We start from the raw sequence: 24,849 nt of genomic DNA, 5'->3' as shown, positions 1-24,849 counted from the left end.
CCCCACCAGCCCCAGCCAGGCTTCCACATCAGGAGCTCTGAGGCTGCCCCCCAGCCTTCTGCTCCCCCAGAGTGGGCCTCCCCTCCGCAGAACCCAGGCACACCTACACCCCCCTCCCCTTCGATGGCTGATGAAACACAGGCCAGGGAAGGAGGGAGAGAGAATAAACAGACATCTGCTGAGGGCCCGTCGGGAAGCAGGGGGTGGGCTGGGGTGCCAGGGGGCCCACCGGTCCAGCGGGGGCAGCGGCGGACGGGATCCAGGGAGCAGGCGGAGCCAGCAGGGAGTTAACATCTGCAGTGCTTTGCCCAACAGGCCTAATGAGACACAGGTGGTCCCCTGGCCCTGGCCCCACCTCCCTGCCCCCTGATAGTGTAAGCTGATGCTGTTGTCTGGGGAGTGGAGAGGGGGGTTCTGCAGCCACGGGGTGGGGGCGGGGCCGGGGCGGCTGGCCGGAGCCCAGCACATAACTCTGGCGGTTGCAGTCTGGGGCTGCAGACACCCAGCCGCTCTCAGCTGAACTGACAGCATGAAGGTACCGGGCCCAGGGTGGGGGGGCTCCTAGCACTGGGGGCTGGGCCTGCTCGGTGGAGAGAGGCCCCTTGCCAGAGAGGGGCCTGTGAAGGCAGGGGGTTCTCCTGAAACCCTGAACTCTAAGAGTGTTGCGCCCGTCCTAGAGTGGGGTTACTGGGGAGGCCAAAGACGGACTGACGGGCATGAGAGGGCTCCAGGCAGGGGCGGTCTGTGCGTGTGCGGTGCCGGCAAGTGCGGAGAGAACGGGGTCTCTGGGCTGCGCTGAGCCTGCCTTCTGCCACCAGGCCCTCCTGTCCCTGCCGCTGCTGCTGCTTCTCTGCACTCCCCCCTGTGCCCCGCAAGTCTCCGGGATCCGGGGAGACGGTAAGCAGCCCCCACTCACAGATGCAGCCCGGCCAGCAGGCTGCTCTGAGAGTCCGGGGCTGAGCCTGGCTCCGCAGGACTTGGTTTCCTCCTTTACCAAATGGGGCAAGCGGATGACATGAGCTTCGCGCATCCCCCCACGAAGAAATCGCACTATTTCTTGTGACAGAGTCCCCCTGCAGGGACCGAGGCAAACCATGGGGTGCTGAGGTGTGGGTGATGCCTTGGCCCCTCTCCCCTCACTGTCCCCACACCCCGCCCCAGCTCTGGAGAGGTCTTGCCTTCAGCAGCCTCTGGACTGTGATGACATCTACGCCCAGGGCTACCAGGAGGACGGCGTGTACCTCATCTACCCCTCGGGCCCCAGCGTGCCCGTGCCCGTCTTCTGTGACATGACCACCGAGGGCGGGAAGTGGACGGTGAGTGGATGAGGGGACAGAAGCCAGGCCCGGTTATAGTCCCAGCTGTGCAACCCTGGGCTTCACCTGTCAGCTCAGTTTACTCATTTTTTAAATGGGGATAATTATACCCACAGCAGTTTCTAAGCTGCTCCCTACACTTAATTCCAAGTGCCCGAGGGAGGTTGATGCATGTAACCCTCACAATAATCCTGGGAAGTAGGGACTTTTCTGGTCAAGGAAGTGAAGCCCAGAGTAGTGAAGTAACTTGCCCCAAGTCACACAGACAGGCACGTGAACTCCAGACTGCTCCCTCTTGACCTGTTTCCTTTCCTGCCTCTAAATGGGACTGTGAGAAGAGCCCCTGTGGGTGCTGGCACCGTGCAGCTGCGCAATGGGGTCCTGGTGCCAACGGGCACCTTGTTTTAGCAACCCCCTCCCCCCACTCAGTCCTTTAACAAACTGGCCACAGCATCACAGGGCCCATGCCTGAGCTGGGCAGGGCAGGGCGAGACCCTCGCCCGCTGGACTCCTGGTTGCCCAGTCCTGTCCTCTCTGCTCTAGGTTTTCCAGAAGAGATTCAACGGCTCAGTGAGTTTCTTCCGGGGCTGGAACGACTACAAGCTGGGCTTTGGCCGTGCTGATGGGGAGTACTGGCTGGGTAAGGCGGGGCCAGGTGGGCTGAGGGGTGCCCCAGGGCCAGGTCCTTCCTGACCAGCTCCCCATCCTCCCCAGGGCTGCAGAACATGCACCTCCTGACTCTGAAGCAGAAGTATGAGCTGCGAGTGGACCTAGAGGACTTCGAGAACAACACGGCCTATGCCAAGTACGCCGACTTCTCCATCTCCCCCAACGCGGTCAGTGCAGAGGAGGACGGCTACACCCTCTACGTGGCAGGCTTTGAGGACGGCGGGGCAGGTATCCCTCCAGGCAGCCCTTTCCCACCTTCAGGCCCTTCCTTCAACCCTCCTGGGCCTGCTCCAAAGCAGCTCAAATCGGCCTGGGCCTCAGCCCCGCGGAGCAGCCGCCCTGGCCCTGCTCTAGGCCACCCTGTGAAGGAGCAGCTGTTTCTCTTCACTGCAGAAGCACATCTACCCAACATCTGGCTCAGGGAGGGTGCCCCATCCCACCAGGCTGCCACGTGATGTCCCTCACAGGGTCACTCGTCATTGTCACCCTCTCCCTGCCAGCTCAGGCTCAGCTCCCTGCCTCAGCAGCCCCATCCCTCCTCTTCTCTGCCAGGTGACTCCCTGTCCTATCACAGCGGCCAGAAGTTCTCCACCTTCGACCGAGACCAAGACCTCTTTGTGCAGAACTGCGCAGCCCTCTCCTCCGGAGCCTTCTGGTTCCGTAGCTGCCACTTTGCCAACCTCAACGGCTTCTACCTTGGTGGCTCCCACCTCTCCTATGCCAATGGCATCAACTGGGCCCAGTGGAAGGGCTTCTACTACTCCCTCAAGCGCACGGAGATGAAAATCCGCCGGGCCTGAGGGGCTGGCCCCATCAGGCCCTCCTCCTCCCTGGCCACCCCAGGTCTCCATGAGCGCTCCCTCTGTGCCACCCCCCACCGCAGGGCCCCTGACAGGTTGTTTCTGCTGCTCCCTGGTCACCAGCTTCTCACAGGGGGCCTCGTGGCTCAGCCACGGCCGACCCCATCACACATGTCCACCTGTATGCCAGGCCCTGCTCCCTGCACCTGAGGCTACGCTGCTAGCAGCTCCCCAGGCCTTTTCTGAGCTGTCCCTGGCTGGGCTCCATGAGACTGAGTTGTCTCCGCCCTGTCCCAACAGCTGAGAGCCAGGAGCCTCCCCCGCCAGATGCAGGCTCTTGTGTTCCACCTTGCCCAGCTTCCTTACTGTGGACCCTCCTCTGGGGCCACCCTAGCGTTGCTAGGCTGAGTGGCACTGTCTGACCAGCGCCCGCAGTGCATGCCAGGCCACACCAGCACCGAGGACACCCTCTGGCTGTTCTCAGACTACAGTCCACTCTCGGCCTCCCTCCCACCAACCTACTCCCCTGTGGTGAGTGCCACGGACCCCCAGCCCCACCGCACTACCATACTCAGCTCCCCTGCCTGGCCATCGCAGCCCCCCGAAGCCCAATGCCAGAGGGCATTTACTACCGCTACGGCACATCACTCTGGAACAGCCAGGGCCAAGGTAGGCAGGCGTGCATACCAGGTCCCCGGAACGCTCTGGGGGCTGAGGTTTGGCCACATGAAGGGGCAGAGGACAATCTCTGTGGGGCTGGGAGTGGGTAGGGAGTGGAGGTCTCAATAAACCTTCAGGAACTGAGTGCTTTGGCCTCGTGCACACAAACGTATTTGCTTGGCTCCCAAATGTGGTCTCCTTGCTTCCCTACTGATGGCATTCTACCCCCAACTCCAATTACACCCAGAGTCAGGCACTGAAGGGAACCTTGTATTTCACAGGCCTCATTTTGATGACAAGAAGACTGTAATAACATTATAATAATAATAATAAAAATAAAAATACAATACTGAAAAGGATCGTCCAGAGGGAGTCTGGGTCTCCCAATCCTGTCATGGCTCTGTGGTGGCTCAGGTGGCTGCTTAAGGCTGAAGGGTGGGTCTGAGATGAACCTGCAGAATCATCCAAGCTGAGCCTCACCCGCCGGGCCCAGGGCTACAGTCCCCAGGAATGCTCCCATGGGCGCTGGAGCTGGCTCCGCCCTGGCAGCAAGGCACAGGCCGTGGGCCTCAGGGCTCCTGGAGGTCAGGCAGGTCAGCCAGCAGCATGGGAGAGTCCATCTGGATCTCACGCTGCAGGGATTCAATGTCGGCAGGGTTCATGCCATGGCCCTCGAGCCAGTCAGCAAGCAGGGAGGCTGAGAGTGAGGCCGAGTCCGCCTGGCTGCAGGAAAAGGGGAGAGGGGAAGGGGGCACTATTAGCCTAGGCCATACCCTCACCCACCCCACAGGTGCCCTCCTGCACCAGGAACCCCTGCCCATAGCCCCCCCAGGAGCTTGGGCCAGCCACCTTACCCATCCTGTGGCCCATCAGCCACGCCCATGTCAAAAGACTGATTTAAGAATTCCTCCAGGTCAAAGCCAACACCATAGCCAGCCCCACTGCCCTTTGGCGTGCCTGAGAACACAGGGGGCAGGGGGTCCTCCACCTGTGGGGATAATAGCAGGTTACAATGCAGGCACCAGCAAGGACAGAGTGCGGTCTGCAGGGCACCCTGTCCCAGTGCTGCTGACCACTCTGCCTGGATTCCCACAAGTGCTAACACCAGTCTCAGCACGCACTGAGGGCCCGCTGGACCCCGTCTCCAGGCCAGACACTTTCCAGGCAGTGTCTTAATTTGCCTCCCAACGACCTTCTCATCGGCATTGTGCTCCTAGGAGCAAGGGGACAAGTTCGGAGAGATGAAGCTCCATCTGCTGCTCAGTTTTCAGGAAGAACAACTTCCCGAACCTGTTTTCCTTGGGTCCAGATCCAAGTGTCCCTCCTGCCTGGGCCTCTCTCTCACCTGTGACTTGGACAGCTGCTGAGTTACCAGGTTGACGTCAGGTGACTCCGATGTGGAAGGCTGAGGGGCGCCCCCAGGGTCTGGAGGCGGTGGGCCAGATGGAAAGTAAGGCAGGACTCCTGAGGTGCTGGGGTCGGGCAACCCAGGGGGTGGCACAAGTGGCTGGGGGGCCAGGAGGCTGGTGGAGATGGCAGTCTGGAGTGGAGCAGGGACAGAGATGGGCCCTGGAGGGCCAGTGGCACGGGATGCGGGGCCAGGGGGTGGGCAGGCAGGCTGGGGTGCAGGGCCAGAGATGGAGTCTGCAGGGTGCGGTGGGGGGCCAGTGGGCTGGGCTACGGGGCCAGGTGGAGGACTGGTGGGCTGGGCTGGGGGTGGTGTTGGGGCAGGGGCAGGGGCAGGGGGCTGGGCCATGCGAGTCCAGCGCTCCAGCAGGCTGCGGTCATTGTCACTAAGCACCAGTCCGGCCAGGGGATCGGTGGAGGGACCCCCAGAGGCCCCGGCCCCCCGCTCCTTGCGCTCCCGCTCCTGCCGCCGCTTCTCCCGCTCCTTGGCTCGCTCTTGCCGACGCCGACGCTTCTCCTCCCGCTCCCGCTGGCGCTCCTGGGCTGTCACAGGCTTTCGAGGCTCAGGAGCCTCCAGGGGTGCACTGGGGCCATCTGCAGGGAAGTTGGGCGGGGAAGTTAAAAGCCTACAGCCTTGTCCAAGTCCAAGTCCCCTCTGTGCCCACCCTACGTGTCCACAAGGCACCTCTCAGCCGGCTTCTCAAGGACTTGAGCAGGGCCGCTTTGAGGGCTGCCTTGGTGTTGTCTGAGATGGCGCCCTCTCTCTTTGGTGGGGCGGGCTCACTGGCTGGTGGGGGTGGCTGCAGGGTCAGATCAATGGTGTCAGGTGCAGGGCCAGGGCATGGCGGTGGGGCTGGTGGGGGTGACTCCATGGCACAGTCCCCACTGGGAGCCCAGGGACTGGGCATCTCAACATCGGGACAGCTAGGCTCACTAGCCACAGGCTGCAGGGAAGGCTGGAAGCGGATCTGTTGGCGGATGCCCTCGCGCCTTGCATGGAAGTCTTCAATCTCGGCCACGATGGCCTCCTTAATGCGCTCCCGGGTGAGGGCTTCCCGGTCAAAGGCAAAGTCAAAGGGCGGGGCACAGTCAGGTTCATCATCAGGATCGTGGTACTTGGCCAGGAAGGGGTGGCGGAGGGCAGCAGCTGCTGAGATGCGGGCGCTGGGCTCGAAACGCAGCATGCGGCCCAGCAGTGAGAGGGCCTGGTGGTCAGCATCTGGGTACACTGTCTCCCAGGGCACAGGCTGGCGTGGCGGCAAGCTCTGGATGTAGGCCCGCACTCTCTCAGCCCCGACGGCCTGAATCACAGCCGGCGACGGGGTACCCAGCACCATCATGATAAGCTGCAGTTGGTGCACATAGTTTTTGCCTGGGAAGAGCTGGCGCCGGGCCAGCATCTCACCAAAGATGCAGCCCACAGACCAGAGGTCGATAGCCTGTGTGTACTCATGAAGGGAAAGCATGAGCTCAGGGGCACGGTACCAGCGTGTGGCCACATACTCGGTCATGAAGTACTGGTGCTCGGCAGGCGAGGTACACAGGCCACGGGCCATACCAAAGTCACCAATCTTGAGCTCGCAGTTCTCATTCACCAATAGGTTGGAGGGCTTGAGGTCACGGTGGATGACCTGAGCTGAGTGCATGTACTTAAGACCCCGCAGCAACTGGTACAGGAAATAGCGCACGTGCTCCAGCGTGAGTGGCTGTGAGGAGTGGATGATCTGGTGCAGGTCACTCTCCATCAGGTCCAGGACCACATAGCTGGAAGGGGCAGTGGGGAAGAGAGGCGTGGGCTGGCCCAACCATACTCCATCCTCACCACTCCCTCCCGGCTCAAGACAGGTAATGGCCTTACCCAGGACCCCGCAGGGGCTGACAGCATGGTTTGGAGGAAGAGCACCAGGTTCTAGATTCTCTATGACTTTTCCATGAACTTGGTTAAATCGTTTTTCCCTCCAGACGTAGTTTCCCCATCAGGTAAAAGATGGGGTTGGACTACACCAGGGCTGGCCAATAGGTTTCATCTGGAGGCTATCTCCATTGTTTGGTAGTGGACACTTGAAGGACTATGATGAAAATTGTAAAAGCTTGTCCACTGTCTGGACAGTGTTCTGTGATCGATTAGTGACATCTGCTATCAAAGTAGGAGGGTGCAGTGGTAGCATGAATGTCCCTCATTTGACACTCTATATACTAAGATTCTACAAAACTGTAAAATCATCTGTACTCTTCTTGAAGAGTAACAGTTGTCCCTGCCAACACCCTAAAGGAGCACTGGTCCTAGAATCGTAGGAATTTTCCCAGCCTGCCTCACATTAGATTCAGTTGCCTTCCAGAACTTCAGCCACATGGTCCTGGTCTTCAGAAAATGTCCCAGCTCTGCCTCCCTCTCCCATCCCACTCCTTACACAGATTTGAATTCGCCATAGGGCACGGTGGGTCTCAGGATGTCCTTGATGGCAATGATGTTGTCATGCTTGAAGTGTTTGAGGATCTTCAGCTCCCTGAGGGTCCGCTTGGCATTGGTCACCACGTCAAAAGCATTAGGGATCTTCTTGATGGCCACCTGCTGGCCTGAGGAGCAGAGAAAAGGCAGATGTCAAAGGCACCTTGGAGTGGCCGCAGAGTCACCCCAGCCCCTGTCAACACCTTCCTTCTAGAATGCAAACAACAGGAGCTACCACACTCGGGGCACCTATTATGTGCCAAGCCCTGTGCTAAACACTTTACACACATTAGCAGGTTTTACCTTCACAACCGCCCCACGAGGCAGGTACTAATAGCTGGCTCAGTACCTGGCTGGAGTCTGCGCAGCTGGTTAGCAGCAGAGTCCGGACTCTAACGCCCGTGCTCATTCTACCTCCCCGCTCTCTCTCCACCGTGGGCATCACCCATCCCACCACGTCTTCCTCCTGCTGGTTTCTGGCTCCCGAGCACGTTTCTCTTTCAGACACCAAGGACAGGCTCCTCATTCTGGTGTAACTAGGACTACCATTTTTCTAAGGAGGAAGTCGGCAGGTGGGGTGGCCAAACCGCCAGGCCAGAGCCTCGAGAACTGCGCCTACCACGGAGCCCGGCATGCAGAGGGCACCTGGCCGGTGTCTGTGGAACCCAGTGGGTCACATCCCCACTTCCCGGTTCACACCCCCACTTCCCAGTGCACACCCCCACTTCCCGGTTCACACCCCCACTTTCCGGTTCACAGCCCCACTTCCCGGGTCACACCCTCAACTTCCCGGGTCACACCCCCACTTCCCCGGTGCACACCCCCACTTCCCGGGTCACACCCCCACTTCCAGGTGCACACCCCCACTTCCCGGTTCACACCCCCACTTCCCGGGTCACACCCCCCACTTCCCGGATCACACCCCTACTTCCCGGTTCACACCCTCACTTCCCGGGTCACACCCCCACTTCCCGGCTCACACCTCCAATTTCCCGGTTCACACCCCCACTTCCCGGGTCACACCCCCACTTCTCGGTTCACACCCCCACTTCCCGGGTCACACCCCCACTTCCCGGCTGCCGAGACCAGGTTCCCGCGCCCCCTGGGAGCCAGGAGAGGCGCCGACGATGCGGGAAGCTCACCGGTGAGGCGGCGGCGAGCGGAGGACACCACCCCGTATGCCCCGTTGCCGATGGTCTCGATGATCTCGTACTCGTCACCCACGTCAAAGGTCACGTCGAAGGAGCGGGCTTTGAGCAGGGCCAGGTTCTTGGCCGCTACGGAAGCAGCGGGGTGGGCGGCTTCTGTCTTCACCGGCCCGGGGGGCTCCCCAGCGCCGTCCTCGCCGTCTTCCTCCTTCAGGGGCTCGGCCATGCTGTCTGTGCGGAGACGCCGATGAGGAGGGGCCCGCCCGCCCCCCGTGGGCCTCAGTGTCCCCTCTTTGGGCTGGGGAGCAGGACCAGGGAGTTTCCAAGTTCCCTAAACTGACGGAGGCCCGGTGGGGGCGGAGAAGGGAGGCGGGCACGAAGCGGACGTGCCACACCGGGAGCCGCAGCGGGACCGGGAGCCCAGGTAGGGGTCGAGGTGGGGGAGGGGCGGCGGGCGCGGTGCAGGAAGAAAGGGAGGGGCGGGGCACTTGGGTTTCCCGGGGCCACACTCACCGAATGGCGCCTCACCCCCACGCCTCCTCAAGGGTTTGGAGGTCCCGGGACTCGCCGGCCTCCAGTCCCCAGCGGAGGGGGTCTGCAAGGGTCGCTCGCTTACTCGATCGAGAGCCGCCGCCACCTCCTCAGCGTCCGGCGCTGCCCTGCCCGTCCCCGCCGCCCCGCCTCCCAAGACCACGCTCCCTCCAGCCTCTGGCCAATCGCTGAGCTACCTCTGCGTAGGTTCCCACCCCTTCTACCTGCTGTGCCCAATCCGAGCCCACCAGCTGAGGAAGCCACGCCTCACGCGCGCCGCTGTCCAGCTCTCCGGCGGGAGCCGCCCAAAGGGTGCCGGGCACTTAGCAGGGGTGTGCTCCCCGCCCGGCGCCCTCTCCCGACGCATGCGCGCTGGCAGCCGCGGGCGCGAGCGAACGGAAGGCAACGCCCCTGCACGTACGCGCGCGCGGGTCCCATCCTTGGGCAGGACTTCCTCGGGTCAATCGCAGCTTGTCCGGCGAGCCGGGGGAATAGCCAGGCACTCGGAAGGGGTCAGATGCCTGCGCCTGTTACCTTGGCGACCGGCTCCCGAAATCCCCCTCCTTCGGGCCCGTCTTCCCTTATCAGTTCTCACCGCCCAGGGAATTGTGACCCCCATTTTCTCGATCCCGGGAGTTCTGGGAACGCACCGTCTCCGGTAGCGTGTAACCTGTCATGCCCAATCACAGAGATTCCGGTCCTCCGGAATTCTAGAGCGTCCCCCCTAAAGCCGCCACTAACTTCCGGTAGACCGTGCTCTCCGCACAGCTTCCGTCCACCTTGGACCTCAGTTCGCGGCTTCCTGGCCTCCTGGCGTGTTTTGTGCGCACGTTTCTCTGTCCGGCGGCTCTCGCGCTTTGCACCGCGGTGAAGTTAAGGACGGCAGCGGGCTGAGCCGCCCAGCCTCGGCCTCTCGGCGGAGCCGGCGGGTCGGCAGAGCCCTCACTGAACCCAGGTGCCCCGACCCACCCCAGAGCTCGGTAGCGCGTTCATTCGTTCCTTCTTGTAACAAATAGTTGTCGAGCACCGTCCCTCTGACGCTCAGTGCCGAGGAGGCAAAGGTGGCCATGGTGGGCACTGAGCTGGGAGGAAAGGTTTTCAGCGGGGAGCTCGAGGTAGGGCTGCAAGGAAGAAGTGGTTTGGGGGCTGGGAGCCCAAAGATGGCTGGGGTTTCTACGAATGAAGATGAGAAAGAAGGGCGCTGCAGCTGGGCAGAAGTGTGGAGGCTGAGAAGCGGAGGGACACAGGTTCTTCCGTAGCCTGGAGTAATGACCTGTTAGTGGAAGAGCGGGAGTTCAGGATGGACCCCAATAGAGCCTGAGTGCTAGATTGACCGTTTATTCCTTAGGTTGCAAACTAATGGTGCAAGGTTGGATCCAGACCAGAAGTGAATTTTGGTAAGCCTACATTCTTGTTTATATGCTCCACTGTTGCATTTTTGTTTTTTACTTCTTACTAAGCCATACATGCAGAAAGTTCTACGTATCATAAGTGTACAGCTCGGTAAATTTTCACAGAGTACACCTGTGGATAGCATTTAGCTAAAAAAAAAACTAGAATATTACCGGCCCCCAAGAAGCCCCTTCTCTTTTCTGTGTAGTGCTAACAGTTTTTGTTAACCCTTTCAATACCATTTTTTACACTGAATTTTAAGAGGCTTATCAGGATTCATACTTTAAAATAGAAGAGAAGATATTGCATGTTTTAAAATCTCAACATCAGGAAAAATATTTAGGAGTACAAGGTAAGCCCCAGGGCAAATACATACCTAGTATTTACACATGTAACAACCATATGGGCCTACTGAGTTAAGATTGAACTATAAATTTGTTTCTCATTTTCCTCATAACATAGCAAAAAGCCAAATTACCTTACATAATTTGCATTGAACATTAATAAAGAAACCATACTCATGGAAAGTAGACATTTTCTGTCACTGAGATCTGAAGATATTTCTCTGATGGCTTTCCTTTAGGTAATAAAGTAGACAGTCTTCCCTAACTCTGAAATATGCAGAGGGCATACAAAGGCAGGACATGTTAAACATCTTTTTCAGGGAACCAACTGCACAGCTGTCTGATGGTCTTGTCTGGTAAAATGTAAAATATTAGAAGAGACTAATAAACTGCGTATCCTTTAAATACTTCTCCATAAATATTTCATCTAGGTTGGGTATACAAGTTGCAGACAGTTGAACATTTCCCAGTAAAAACTCCCTGATTCCCATTTACTTTTCAACCCATTGGGAGCTACTTTGCTTCTACCCCCACTGGGCCCTGACTGTCCTGGGAAAGTCATCAGTTATCTAATGATAGTCAAATCCAGTGGACATTCTTCAGTGCCAGTGCTTTCCTTACTGAGCTCTCTGTTGCATATGACATAATTGACCACTTCTTCAAGAAAAATTGTTGAATAAGTCACACATTCATATGGTTCAAAAAGGGTTTAAGTGAAAAATCTTGGTCTCACCTCAGGTGGCTGCTAGAAAAAGGCAATACAAATATAAACAGATACATATTCTTACCTCCCCTTTCGTGTACAAAAGGTAGTTTATTATATACACCTTTCTGAAGATCATTGCATATCAATAACTAGAGAGGTCTCTCACTCTTTTTTTAAAAAATAACAGGGTTTTTTTTAGATATAATTCACATACTGTAAAACTCACCCTTTTATAGTGTACAATGAATGTAGTGTCTTCTCATATGTTCACAGAGTTGGTCAATCATCAGCACTACCTAATTTTGGAACATTTTCATCACTCAGAAAAGAAGCCCATTAGCAGTCACTCATTCCTCCTCCCCTCAGCCCCTGGCAACCACCGGACTACTTTCTATCTCTGAGCGTGCTTATTCTAGACGTTCTGTATAAGTGGAATCATGCAATATGTGGTCTTTTGTGTCTGGCTTATTTCACTTAGCATAACATCCTCAAGGTTCATCCGCGGTGTAGTACGTACCAGCACTTCATGTCTTTTTTTACGTCTGAATATATTCCATTGTTTGGATACACCGATTTTATTTATCCATTCATCAGTTGATGGATATTTGTGTTGTTTCTACTCTTGACTATTGTGAATAATGCTGCTGTGAACACTTGTGTACAGATTTTCATTTCTCTTGGTTAGATACCCAGGAGTGGGATTGCTGGGTCACACACAATCTCATCAGCAGTTCCTCCACATCTTCCCCAATACTTGTTGTTTTCCTTTTTTCCCCCTTAATTATGACCATCCTAGTGAGTGTGAAATGGTATGGCATTGTGGTTTTGCTTTGCATTTCCCCATAATGACTAAGGATATTGAACATCTGTTCATGTGCTTGTTGGCCATTTGTCATCTTTGAGGAATAAGATGAATGGCCAGTTGGACTAGACTGCTTAATGTCTAGTCAAATCCTTTGTCCATTTTTAATTGCGTTATTTGCCTTTTTATTATTAAGTTGTAAGAGTTCTTTACATATCCTGGATATAAGTCCCTTATCAGATACATGATTTGTAAGTATTTCCATTTTGGGGGTTGTCTTTTCACTTTCTTCATAATGTCCTCTGTAGCACAAAAGTTTTTAGTTTTGATGAAGTCCAGTTTATTTTTTCTTTTGTCATTTGTACTATTGATATCACATCTAAGAAACCACCTCATTCCTTTTTACAGCTGCATAATATTCCTTTACAAATGTAATCTATTTAATCAAGACCCTGTAGATAGACATTTAGATTAATTCAAATGTTTTGCTATTGCAAATAATACAGCAATAAATTTTCTTGAACACGTCATTTTGCACACTGCAAATATGTCTGCAGGAAGAATAGCCAGAAGTGGGAGTGCCAAGTTAAAGAGTATTGCTCTTACAATTTTAGTAGCTAATGTTCAAATTTCTATCCTTAGAGATTGGACCAATTTAGACACCCACCAGCAGTATGATAGAAAGACTCACATGGTACTTTTTAAAAGCTTGGAATTATTTGCCTGTTAAAATGGGGAGATATAAGAATCCTGATTTCTGCTTTCTTTTGGAAAATCACAGTATCTGTCAGTGTCAGACCTGCATGTCCACATAGCAATCCTGGGCTATGACCCCACCATTGGAAGGGCATGGGCTCTTCAGTTGACCACAGCCCCCACCACTCCCTGACGGCCTCTCTTACACAGGCTGAGGGTCAGATGCCACTTACTGTACTTTGACCTCTATTTTCTATATCTTACTAAGAGCAAGAAAACAAAAGAGACAGAGAGGATGTGTTTCAAAAAGAGAGAGAGAGACCAAGTATATGTGGCTCTTCATGGGAATAAAGACTGTCACGTGTATTATATACAAATAATTCTTGGCTTATGTCTCCTGCCTGGCTACTGTGGGCGTTTGAGTTCAAGGTACCTGGGTTTGGCCTCTACTGAAAGCCGCTGGGGATTTTTGAGTAGGAGAATGCCCTTCAGAGCTGCCTTCCTGAAAGATCTTCTGGCAGACAGCATGGAGGGTGTACCTGAGGGCAGAGCACGGTTCCATTGAGAAGTACGTGAAGGAGCTAGACGCAGGAGGTATGATGGTGTCAGTTTCTGGTAGACAATGGAGATGTTGCCAAGGTAGGGACCCAAGAAGGGGAACAGGTTGGAGGGTACTGATGAGAGATGAGCTCCATGGTAGATGCTTTGAGGCTCTTTTAAGCATCTAAGATGTGCTCCCCATCTCTGATCCGAGCTTAGAGACCTTCCTGAGCCCAGAACCTTACCCTCGTTCAGGTCCGCCATCATGGCAGTAGGGCATCCCTTTTTGTCAGTCGTCCCAGCATAGGTTCCAGGGTGGCTTCCCATTGGACAGGCTCAGCCAGGGGGAAGGGAGTATGCTGAGTGGCCAGACCTGTGTCACCTGTCCACCTCTGAAAGTGGGGAGGGGACTTCAACCCAACCAAACTCTCGGGCTGTGCAGATGAGGGCCACTTCCCCAAAGGAAACCTGCGCTTTCAGGAAGGTGTGATGGACTCTGGGTCAGCAGAAATACTAAATGTGCCCTACCCATCTGCACACCCCTCCGCCACTGTAGCCGGTACAGTCAAAAACTTTGAGGAGCACAGGTGGACTCTCCATCCCAGAAAGCTGCTCTACTGATGTCTCAGCCTCTTCTCCGACCCCAAAGCTCCGCCAGTTTTAACAAGACATGGTTTGATATCAGAAACACCTGGGTGTGAATCCTGCCCCATCACACCGAGACCAGGGCATTTTTTACTGTCTATGCCGCGTGCTGGGGTCATAACCATGAACGCACAGTCCCCTCTCCCTCTCTGATGAGGGAGACCTGGGACAGGCACCAGATGGGGGTGCTTGGGCACTGGGGAGCTAGGAGAGGCCCTTTGCCCAGTCCAGGAGGTCAGGAAGGGTTTCTGGAAGTGCCATCTAAATCTGGACCTAGAGGACAAGTATGTGCCAGGCAAGCGAAGGAGAGTTCTAAGCAGAGGAGACAGCATGGCAAAGGGCAGGGCTGACGCAGGCCAGAGTGTGGCACATCTAAGGGCAGAAAGAAGACCCCTGGGAGGCGCGGGAGGGAGGGGGTCACACAAAGACCTCACTGGAGAGGGAGGCAGGGGCCAAAGCCACGTGGGCTAAAAGGACTGACAGCTGTGACCTCAGTCTTCATCTGTAAAGTGAGGATGTTCAGACCTACCTGGGTGGATGGTTTTATGGACTCAAGAAATTAGATCCACGGGAGCACCTGGCACAGGGCCTGGCCGTTCACAGGCGCGGAAGCAGCCGCGTGTTAACGTTGCCTCCGCCACTCCTCCCAGCCCCCGTGGTGTTCCAGCAGCTGCTTCAGTGTGTAAACATTTCTATCTTCACCTCTCCCCTTTGAGGGGGGACCAGGGGATGCATCACTGTCCCCAGTTACAGCTGACAGAATGGGCTCACTGGAGAGCAAGAAGCAGGGATAGGGTGCTTGCAGGGCTCCCTGCACCCAGTTCCCATTCTCTCTCACACACACGGGCTCCCTGCCTATCACCCGTAATGAGTAATGTGCTTCAGTCACCCGTGAGTGGCCGGGGCATCCAGGGGGAAGCCTGAGGTGCCAAACCACAGCCCACGCTCACATCTGCAGAGGCTGGCGGAAGCTCCTGAGCCGGCCCTGCCAAGGGCAGGCAGTCATCGGTCTGCAGGACACCAGCCCACTCTGCCCCACCTTCCTCCATGGGCGCTCCTGCTCCTGGCGCCATCCACCTTACAGGGTGGTCTTTGGACACTGAGGACAGAACGTCCCTGTCTCAAGAAGGGAGGCCAGTTTAATGGGTGACTCTGCAAAGGACACTGCCTGTTCTCAAGGCGGGTATTGCAGGTACCAGTGGACAGGTTGGGGAGGAGAGTTTGGGACCAAGAACTCCATGAGCCCTTAGAGCCCACCCTAGAGGCAAGGACTGGATTGTAATCCCGTCAGCTGGTGACCTCAGGCAGGCCTCAGCCCTCTCTGCGCCTCACTCCCCTCTGCATAATGAGAGTAGTATTCTGTTCCCCATGCGGGAAGGAGTCTCCCAGAGCTGCAAATGGGGACATGGTCAAATCATAGCTGGTTCCAGGCCCCTGTACACAGGATTTGCATAAGCACAGACAGGGACAGTACACACAGATACACAAACTCCTGGGACGTGCACCTGGGGACACAGGGACTTGCACAGACTCGCACGCACGCTCCTACCTCTGGTGCTTCTGCTTTTTCCGTCTTTGCCTCAGCACAGAGGGCAGCCTGGCGACCTGCCCTTCCCCGTGTGCCCAGAAGAGAACAGGAGGGGATGATTTCTGCCGGAAAGTGCCTTACGCTCGGGCTCGGCATGGGCAGTGCTTCACCCAGAGAGGAAAGGCCTGCTGTGAGGACAGGACTTACGAATTCCTAGACTCAGGAGCCCTGGCTCCTCGCCAGCTGGGTGGGAAGGTGAGGGTCGGGTCCAGGGGCCACTGCGCGGGGCCCAGCACCGAGGCCATGGGGCTTGATGGGGCGGGCTGGGCTACGTTGCTGGGCAGACTTGACCGTAGGACTTGGAGGAGCCTGGCCTTGGCTGTCACCCCTGCCTTGGCTCAGCCCACAGCAGTATTGGCATGCGGCCCTCCCCACAGGAAAGGGACTATCCCTGAGGCCAGCCTGGACTGAGTGTGGTTTTGATGGAGACGGAAGGGCAGAAAGCCACATCCAGGAAGTGGCTGTCCCTGGCTTTCCAGAGGCCTGGGTGGGTGGGCTGACCTCATAGCCAGATGGCTTTCGACACTGCTTGGGGCCTCACCCCTGCTTCCACCATTTGGCACAGCCAGGCCAACCACGGGTCAGGGCGGGGGGAGCCTGCCCTGTCCGTCACAGTGCCTGGAGCTCCGCTGGTGCTGCAGTCCTCTGTGGTACCCAGAGAACCCAGCGGCCGGGCAGACACACGGGGCTGACCTTGCCCGTCCCAGAACAATTCCCTGAGGCCCGCCCTCTGCTCCACAGAAAGATCCCAAGTCTGTGAGGGAGACACACAATAAATGTCATCGGAGATGTTAGCCACATGGCCACATGTCCCTCCTCCTGGTCCTCCACCCTGCTCTGGCTCAGCCCACGGCCCTCTCCTCGGCTGCTCACTCTGAGCTCCAGATCCAACACCCAGCGGTCCCCAGAAGGCTCCCTGTGGACGCCCCTAGAACACACTCTCTGCACAGCAGCCAGAGTGATCTCTCGAAAAACAAATCAAGGCCGGGCGTGGTGGCTCACTTTGGGAAGCCGAGGCGGGAAGATCGTTTGAGCCCAGGAGTTCCAGGCTGCAGAGAGCTATGATCACACCACCGTACTCCAGCCTGGGCGACGGAGACCTGTCTTTAAAAAAAAATCAGATCATGTCCTTGTAGTAGCTTCCCCATCCCATGGAATAAAACCCAACACTGAGACCTGCAAGGCCCTGCTCATGGAGAATGAAAGGGAGACAGAGGAGGTGGCAGTCAGCGAAGGGACCAGGCTGGTCCTTGTCTGGGGTGCGGTAGCAACTCCAGCTTGTCTGGTTTCCTGTGAGATCATCCTTTTCACTCATCTGCCATCTGCTCCCTACACCCAGTTTCCTCTCATTTCTGCAGGAAAATCCCGTAGGAAATGGCCGAGGGGTGTGTGCAGTGCAGGCTCAGCGGGGCGGCCAGGGTAGGGCAGGCAGAGATCCTGCTCTGAACGTCACAGGCGGGGAGGCTGCCGGGAGTGTCCCTCCCGAGCGCGGGTGGCACAATCTGGCGGCGAGCCCTCCAGAAGCAACGTGAACCCCCACCTTCTCCCACTTGGCACCTGCGTGTAGGGTTGCCAGAGAGACTACGGGATGCCCAGGTAAATTTGGATTTCAGATAAACAACGAACCATTCCTTAGTTAAGGCCAGAAGTCAATAGGTCTGGACATGGCCCATTGACTGCTGAATGCTTCCTGGAGCTGGAGGTCAATGGCCTATTGAATAGACAAACTGTTCCCTATGGCATATAGCCAAGGGCCTTAGGTCTTGCACACAAGCCAAGGCGTGTCTCATTGTCCTGCACACGGGTAATGAGGTCCAAACGTTAAGATGCAAACGTTTGTCTTCCTTGAGCAATTTCCATAAGAAATGGAACATGTCGCCTCAGGGCTCTAAAGATAGTCACGTACAAGGAAGTAGCTGCTGGACAAAAGGAGTATAAAAATAAAGCGACTGGTGCTTTCCGCGCTGCAGTCTTGTAGTGTTTTTGTGCGTCTCTGTGTTTCTTTGTGTGTCTGTATGTTTCCTTATGTGTTCATCCCCCGTTCTGTAATCTGGCCGCAACAACTGGCGCAGCGAGCAGGGTCTGTGTCGTTCAGGATGGAGGGACCGAAGAGTCACCCCTTTGGCCATAGGTAAACGGCATCCAACAGGGGACTTTCGGGATAAGATGGGGAATTGCCCCTCAGCACCAGAGCGTAAATATCGAAAGCTAATTCAGGGACTTTTGCACTCTGTAGGAGTGGAAATGAAGGAAAGTACTTTAAAACAATTATTTGCTCTGGTACAGAAACATTGTTATTGGTTTCAATGTCAGTCAGAAGTGCAGCTAAATCTTCATAGTTGGCAGCAAGTAGTTAAGGCCTTTCCTGTCGCCCATCAGCAAGGTGAAACTATTGATTTAAAAATTTGGACCGTCTGCAGCACAATCACTCAGGCATTACGCTTGTTGCAGACAGAATCAGAAAAAGCTTATGCGGGTGAAGAACCCGAAAAGGAGCCCTTGCCATCCCGGGCCCCTTCCCCCGAAGAGTTCGGGGATGGGGAGGGGCCACCAGATAAGGATCCTCCTGATAAATTGCCCACTCGTGCAGATATACGAGAATTAATTTCTTTCCTTAAAAAGAATAAGGTGACTCCAGGCCCTTCACCTTCTTTTTCAGCTTATTCAGTTCAGCCTTCTGCCCCTCTAGTGGGACGAAATTTTAGAATTCCTTTTACTCAAGGGCCAGATGATGATTTCCCCCCTTCCCCCTGACTTTGATGATCATCCTCCGAAACCAGAGCCTAACGTTATTATTCCCCAATCCTTTGCATTTCCCATTATTCGACAAGAAGTGCCTCCCGGCCAAGATCCTACTCTCCCTAATGGAGGATGGAATGTACAATATCAGGCTTTGCAATACAAAATTTTAAAGGAACTCAAACAGGCTGTTCAAGCATATGGACCTCAGTTCTCTTTTGTTACTGGCGATTGATGCTTATTCTGGTGCTAATATTTTGTTGCCTATAGATTGGGAACAGCTGGGAACAACAGTTCTGGAAAGTCCACAGTGGCTACAATTACGTAGCTGGTGGACAGAAGGGGCTGGAGTACAGGCTCGCCTCAACGCGCAGCAGCAGCCTCCGGGGCCCACGGAGGAGCAGCTCGCTGGGACAGGACAGTATGCTACCTCAGAAGCTCAGGCAACCTTGGGTGATCCAGCCATAACTCAGGTTAAATTGATTTTCTTAAAGGCTTGGAGAAAAATTGAGACCTCTGGCTCTTTAGCCCCATCCTTTGCTAAAACTATGCAAGGACCCGCTGAACCTTATACTGATTTCTTGTCTCGGCTAAAAGACGCTGTTCAGCGCAGTGTCAGCTCCACCGAAGCAGCTTCTCTTATAATTCAGTCCTTGGCTGTAGAAAATGCCGATCCAGATTGTCAAAAAATTTTACGCCCTTTAAAGGCTCGTGGGGCTTCCTTAGACGAATGTGTCCGTGCTTGTGCGGGTGCTGGTGGCGCTGCTTGTCACGCTGCCTTGCTGGCGGGAGCTATTCAGAAAGGCTATGAGCATGGAAATGTGTTTTTGTTAAGAAAAGTCAGCGAGGGAATAATTCGTGTGGAGAAAGATCTTGTGTAGTGACTTTTTGTCCTGGAACAGAATGGCTGGTTATTTGAGAAAGCGGAAATTTAGGACAAAAAAGAAAGCCCAAGTATGTCGTAGATGGTCTGTGTAGGTTGTGATGGAGTTCGTGGAAGGAATTTATGAAAGAATTTTGTGTATGGTTGAGCAGGCTATAATTAAAGGAGAAAAGGTTTGGTTAAAATCACAAGGTATTCTTGAAATACTGGTTTTCTCTTAAGGAAACCGCACAAGTGTTTTGATGCTAGATCTGCTGAGCCGAAAAAGGCGGGACCTGCATCTTCCTTCAGGAGGAATGCTGCTCCCATACGTCTCCTTCCCTGCTCGGAACGTTGAGCATAAAGGGGGTTTCGGCAGTACCGGAACTAAAGCTTTTTGGGAATCTTATTCAAGATTCTCGACCTGTTCTCTCTCTCAGCATTGGTGGTCGTACTTTTGAAGGCTGAGTGGATTCAGGGGCTGATGTTTCCATCATTTGTCTTGCTCAGTGGCCCCCCGACTGGCCCAAAGTTGCAGTTCCTACTGTGCTGTCTGGATTGGGACTGGCTCAATGCGTGTTCCGCAGTAAAGATGTCTATGATTGTTTAGGTCCTGAAGGCCAAAAAGTTTCTTTGCAGTTTTATATTACTGATATTGCTGTGAATTTATGGGGTCGAGATCTGTTACATCAGTTTGGGGCATTTGTGACTATCCCTCACTATTCACCTAATGTTAAAAATATGATGTTAAAGATGCGTTACAACCCCGGCCAACATCCTGATGCACAGGAGTCTTTAAACTAATCGCCACTGCTCAAGAAATTCCTCGAGCCCTCCCCCTGCGGTGGAATACAGATAAGCCTGTAAGGATTGAGCAGTGGCCTCTTACAAAAGAAAAGCTCGAGGTGTTAAAGTCTTTAGTAGCTGAGCAGCTTGCTGCCGGTCACCTCTCCTTGGAATTCTCCTGTTTTTGTTATCAAAAAGAAATCTGGAAAATGGCGATTTCTCACAGATCTTCGGGAAATTAACGAATGTATCCAACCTATGGGCCATTTACAGCCCGGTTTGCCTCTGCCCTCTATGATTCCCACTGGCTGGGCTTTGATGGTCATTGATCTTAAAGATTGTTTTTTCACCATTCCTTTGCAGTCTTCAGATTGTGAGCTTTTACCATCCCAGAATATAATAATGGCCGCCCCACTGAGCGTTATCAGTGGAGGATGCTTCCTCAGGGGATGTTAAACAGTCCTATGCTATGTCAGGAATTTGTTGATCGTCCGTCCGTTAATCCCGTTCGTGCGAGGCACCCACAAATTGTACTCTATCATTATATGGATGATATTCTCCTTGCAGCACCCTCTCGAGAGGTGCGGGATGCAGCCTTTGTAGATCTTAAGGAGAGTCTCAAACTCTATAGTTTAATAATCGCCCCTGAGAAGGTTCAGGATACTCCACCTTTCAACTAACTACTTAGGGTATTGTCTCTCAGAATCACAAATACGACCACAAAAGTTACCATTCGGAGAGATAATTTAAAAACGCTAAATGACTTTCAAAAACTATTAGGAGATATTAATTGGCTTCGGCCCTCACTTGGTATACCCACTTATGCTTTACAACATTTGTTTGCTATTTTAGAAGGTGATTCTGCTCTCGATGGCCCTCGTTGTCTCAATCTTCAGGCTGAAGCTGAGTTGCAGTTTGTGGAGCAATGCTTGAGCTCTGGTTTCCTTACATTTCTTAAACCTTCTCTTCCCGTAACTCTTTTTCTTTTCCATACGTTTCACTCCCCTTCAGGTTGTTTGGGGCAGTCGCATGGAATTCTTGAGTGGATATTTCTCCCTAACCAACAAAACAAAAGGCTTTTGCTTTATGTGGATAAACTAGCACAATTAATTACTCGAGGACGTGGGCACTGTCGTCAACTCTCAGGAATGGACCCCTGCCGAATTGTTACTAATTTGAGTTCTAAAGATATCCAAACTAACTTTGAGTTTTCCACTGCTTGGCAGGTGGCCTGTGCAGATTATGTTGGGACTTTTGACAATCATTACCCCCCCCCACATAAGTTGTACTCTTTTTTGCAAACTCACTCCGTTCTTGCTGTTTCTCTCATTGTTTCTAGCCCTCTACAAGGAACCACCTTTTTTACTGATGCTTCGAGTTCTCCTAAGGCCGGTTATTGGAGCACAATAGTGGCAGGTTGTTATCTCTCCTTTTCCATCAGTGCAACAGAGTGAGCTTTATGCTATCTGCCTTGTTCTACAAGATTTTTCTGCTACACCCATTAACATTGTTAGTGACTCACAGTTTGCGGTTTATGTTACTTCTCATCTTCCTACCGCCTCACTGCCTCTTAATCCCCAAACTACATTACATTTGTTTACCCACTTACAGGCACTCGTTCGTATGCGTTATCATCCTGTTTTTATTGTCCACATTGGATCACATTCCGGACTCCCTGGGCCATTGTCCAAGGGCAACGACAACATTGATTCTTTACTCATAGCCTCTACTCAACAGGCGTCACAAGAACATGACCTCCATCACACTAACGCAAAGGGACTTCAACACCGTTTCTCTCTTACGCGTAAATAAGCTCATTCTATCGTTCGTTCTTGTGCTTCTTGTGCGCCCTTAACCCTTCCTTCTTTACCGCCAGGTTGTAATCCACGAGGCTTGAGAGGTAATCATATTTGGCAGATGGATGTTACTTATGTTACATTTTTTGGCCGTCTTCATTATGTTCACCATACTATTGATACTCATTCTCACTTTCAGTGGGCCACTGCTCAAAGCTCTGAAAAGGCTGATGCTGTTATTACTCACCTATATTCCTGTTTTGCAGTGATGGGCCTTCCGGCTGTACTCAAAACGGACAATGCCCCCGCCTACACTTCTAATAAACTTGCTTCCTTCCTTCAGCTATATTCCATATGCCATGTTACTGATTCCCTTTAACAGTCAGGGTCAAGCCATCATTGAACGGGCCAATCGCACCCTAAAGCTTCAATTACAAAAACAAAAAGGGAGAGTCCCTGAGTCTCATCGTCATCTATTAAGAGCACTCTTTACCCTTAATTTTTTAAATCATTGGCAGTCTTTGAATTCCTCTGCAGCAGAACGTCATTTCATGACCTCGTCCTCTCCCCCGCTTAACGTTTGTGATCCCGTGTATGTGTCCACACCGAATGGAGAATGGAAGGAGGGAGAGGTTCTACAATGCGGTGGGGGCTATGCTAATGTCTCCACAGGACAGGGCTGTGAGCGGGTTCCCACAGCCACATGAAGCCAATAGTCCTGATTATTAAAAATCACAAAGTTACAGAAATGTTCTCCTCCTTTTCAAAAACCACGTTCATTTTTTCTCCACGAAACAGGCTGTGTCCAAACCCTTGGACCAACAACATGACCCAAAGAGCTAACTTGGGCTCGTTGGAGTAGCAGAAGAAAGACTGTTCTTAACAAACAGGAAGAGTTAGGAATATTCACATTTTTTTATTTATTCAGGATTAGTGGTATTTCTGATGTTCTAATGAAGCTTAAACCTTAGCTTTAATTTATAAAAATTAGGAAATGCAGATTAAATTCCTGATGCCATATCATGGATTCAATAAATCTTTTTTTTTTTTTATGTGGTTTTCTTTTTTTTTTTTTAATTTATTTATTTATTTTTTGCAAGTTAAAAACAATAGTTTCATATTTTTTCCCCACCCCCCCTTTCCCGAGTCAGCACCTTCAAGTGTTACCACTCCCCAAACAGTGCGCAATGCACTCATTGTGTAGGCATACCCCCATCCCCTCCCCCACCCCCCACCTCAGTCTGATGTCCAATTGGTGTCGTTCCCAGATTTGTATTTAGGTGATGATCAGGGAAACCAATTTTTTGGTGAGTACATGTGATGCATGTTTTTCCATTCTTGGGATACTTCACTTAATATAATGGGTTCCAACTCTCTCCAGGAGAACCATAGAGATGTCGTATCTTCATCATTCCTTATAGCTGAGTAATATTCCATGGTATACATATACCACAGTTTACTAATCCAATCATGTATTGATGGGCATTTGGGTTGTTTCCACATCTTTGCTATTGTGAATTGTGCTGCTATAAACATTTGGGTACATGTGCCTTTGTTACAGAATGACCTTTTTTCCTTTGGGTATATGCCCAGTAATGGGATTGCTGGGTCAAATGGCAGGTCTACTTGAATCTGTTTAAGATACCTCCATAATGCTTTCCACAGGGGTTGCACTAGTTTGCAGTCCCACCAGCAGTGTATTAGTGTTCCTGTCTCTCCACACCCACGCCAACATGTGTTGTTTTGGGTTTTTTTGATAAAGGCCATTCTCACTGGGGTTAAGTGATATCTCATTGTGGTTTTGATTTGCATTTCCCTGATGATTAGAGATGTTGAACACTTTTTCATATGTTTGTTAGCCATTTTTATATCTTCTTTTGAAAAATTTCTATTCATGTCCTTTGCCCACTTTTTGATAGAGTTGCTTGATTTTTTCTTGCTGATTTTCCTGAGTTCTAAATAGATTCTTGTTATCAGTCCTTTATCTGATGTGTAGTATGCAAAAATTTTTTCCCATTCTGTAGGTGGTCTGTTTATTCTCTGGACTGTTTCTTTGGCTGTGCAGAAGCTTTTTAATTTAATCAGGTCCCATTCATTTATTTTTGTTGCTGCTGTGATTGCCTTGGGGGTCTTCTTCATAAATTCTTTGCCTAGGCCAATGTCTGTAAGAGTCTTTCCTACATTTTCTTCTAGAATTCTGATTGTATCACGCCTAAGGTTTAAGTCTGTAGATTCAATAAATCTTAATATACAACGCACAAAACAAACTTCAGCTGTTCCTACCCTTATTCTGGAAGGTCATTTAAAATTAAACAAAAAGACCCACAAAGTGTATAAGAATCGTTTCCCCCCTTTAATAGAGCTGTTTTCAGTCTCTATTAACTGAAATACTGCAGAATAATTCGTGAGATTTTTAAAAACCCAACCTTTTTACTGAAGAAAATCAAAGTACTACACCAATAAATATGAAAAAGGATGTTGGGTCTAAAAAGGAAAAAAGCCTCAAGACGTTACCTATTTTTAAAGTGAAGACCGAGAGCACATGCTTGCTAAATAGGATTATGATCAATTTATAGTCTTTTCAATATGGGATCTGGGTGTCCTGATATTGGATACAATGTACATACTTTACTTAGAACTTCCCAAAAAGAAAAACCAATTACTTCTTTAAACAATACTTGCCATATTATTAATGACTTAATGCCTAGTAATTCATAGGACGTCAGAGCTGGAACATACCTTAGATGCCATTTGGGGTCAGAGCTGAGCGGTGCACCCCCTCCCTCCGCCGCACACTGCCCCCCCTCCACGCGCCCCGCCCTCCGCCCCACCCGCCCCTCCACGCGCCCCGCCCTCCGCCCCACCCGCCCCTCCACGCGCCCCGCCCTCCGCCCCACCCACCCCTCCCTGCGCCACGCCCCCTCGCCGCGCCACGCCCCCTCGGACATGCGCGGTGGAGCTAGGACGCCGGTC

The 24,849-nt window shown here is 52.7% G+C and overlaps 2 protein-coding genes across 5 annotated transcripts; one reads left to right on the top strand and one right to left on the bottom strand.

Moving 5' to 3' along the window:
• The first annotated feature begins 495 nt into the window (after positions 1-495).
• MFAP4 (microfibril associated protein 4) lies at positions 496-2,800 on the top strand. The gene is made up of 6 exons (XM_069481860.1): positions 496-535; positions 819-897; positions 1,162-1,316; positions 1,860-1,956; positions 2,031-2,213; positions 2,538-2,800. The coding sequence occupies exons 1-6, from the start codon at positions 530-532 to the stop codon at positions 2,783-2,785; spliced, it is 768 nt and encodes a 255-aa protein (XP_069337961.1). The 5' UTR covers positions 496-529; the 3' UTR covers positions 2,786-2,800.
• A 1,204-nt stretch (positions 2,801-4,004) lies between these two features.
• Positions 4,005-9,630, bottom strand: MAPK7 (mitogen-activated protein kinase 7). Of its 4 annotated transcripts, none has more exons than XM_069481855.1 (7): positions 9,515-9,630; positions 8,444-8,680; positions 7,264-7,429; positions 5,538-6,616; positions 4,791-5,446; positions 4,300-4,433; positions 4,005-4,168 (listed from the first exon to the last, which is right to left on the bottom strand). In XM_069481855.1, the coding sequence occupies exons 1-7, from the start codon at positions 9,597-9,599 to the stop codon at positions 4,015-4,017; spliced, it is 2,511 nt and encodes an 836-aa protein (XP_069337956.1). In that variant the 5' UTR covers positions 9,600-9,630; the 3' UTR covers positions 4,005-4,014. The 4 variants fall into 4 exon arrangements, with proteins under 4 accessions (XP_069337956.1, XP_069337958.1, XP_069337959.1 ...); XM_069481857.1 differs by having other exon boundaries at positions 8,978-9,575; XM_069481858.1 differs by having other exon boundaries at positions 9,066-9,575.
• Positions 9,631-24,849: the final 15,219 nt, after the last annotated feature.

This window comes from Eulemur rufifrons, chromosome 9 (genome assembly GCF_041146395.1).
Source record: "Eulemur rufifrons isolate Redbay chromosome 9, OSU_ERuf_1, whole genome shotgun sequence".
Taxonomy (NCBI): Eukaryota; Metazoa; Chordata; class Mammalia; order Primates; family Lemuridae; genus Eulemur; species Eulemur rufifrons.
Note: the sequence above shows the minus strand (reverse complement) of the source record. Positions and strands in the feature narration are given on the sequence as shown.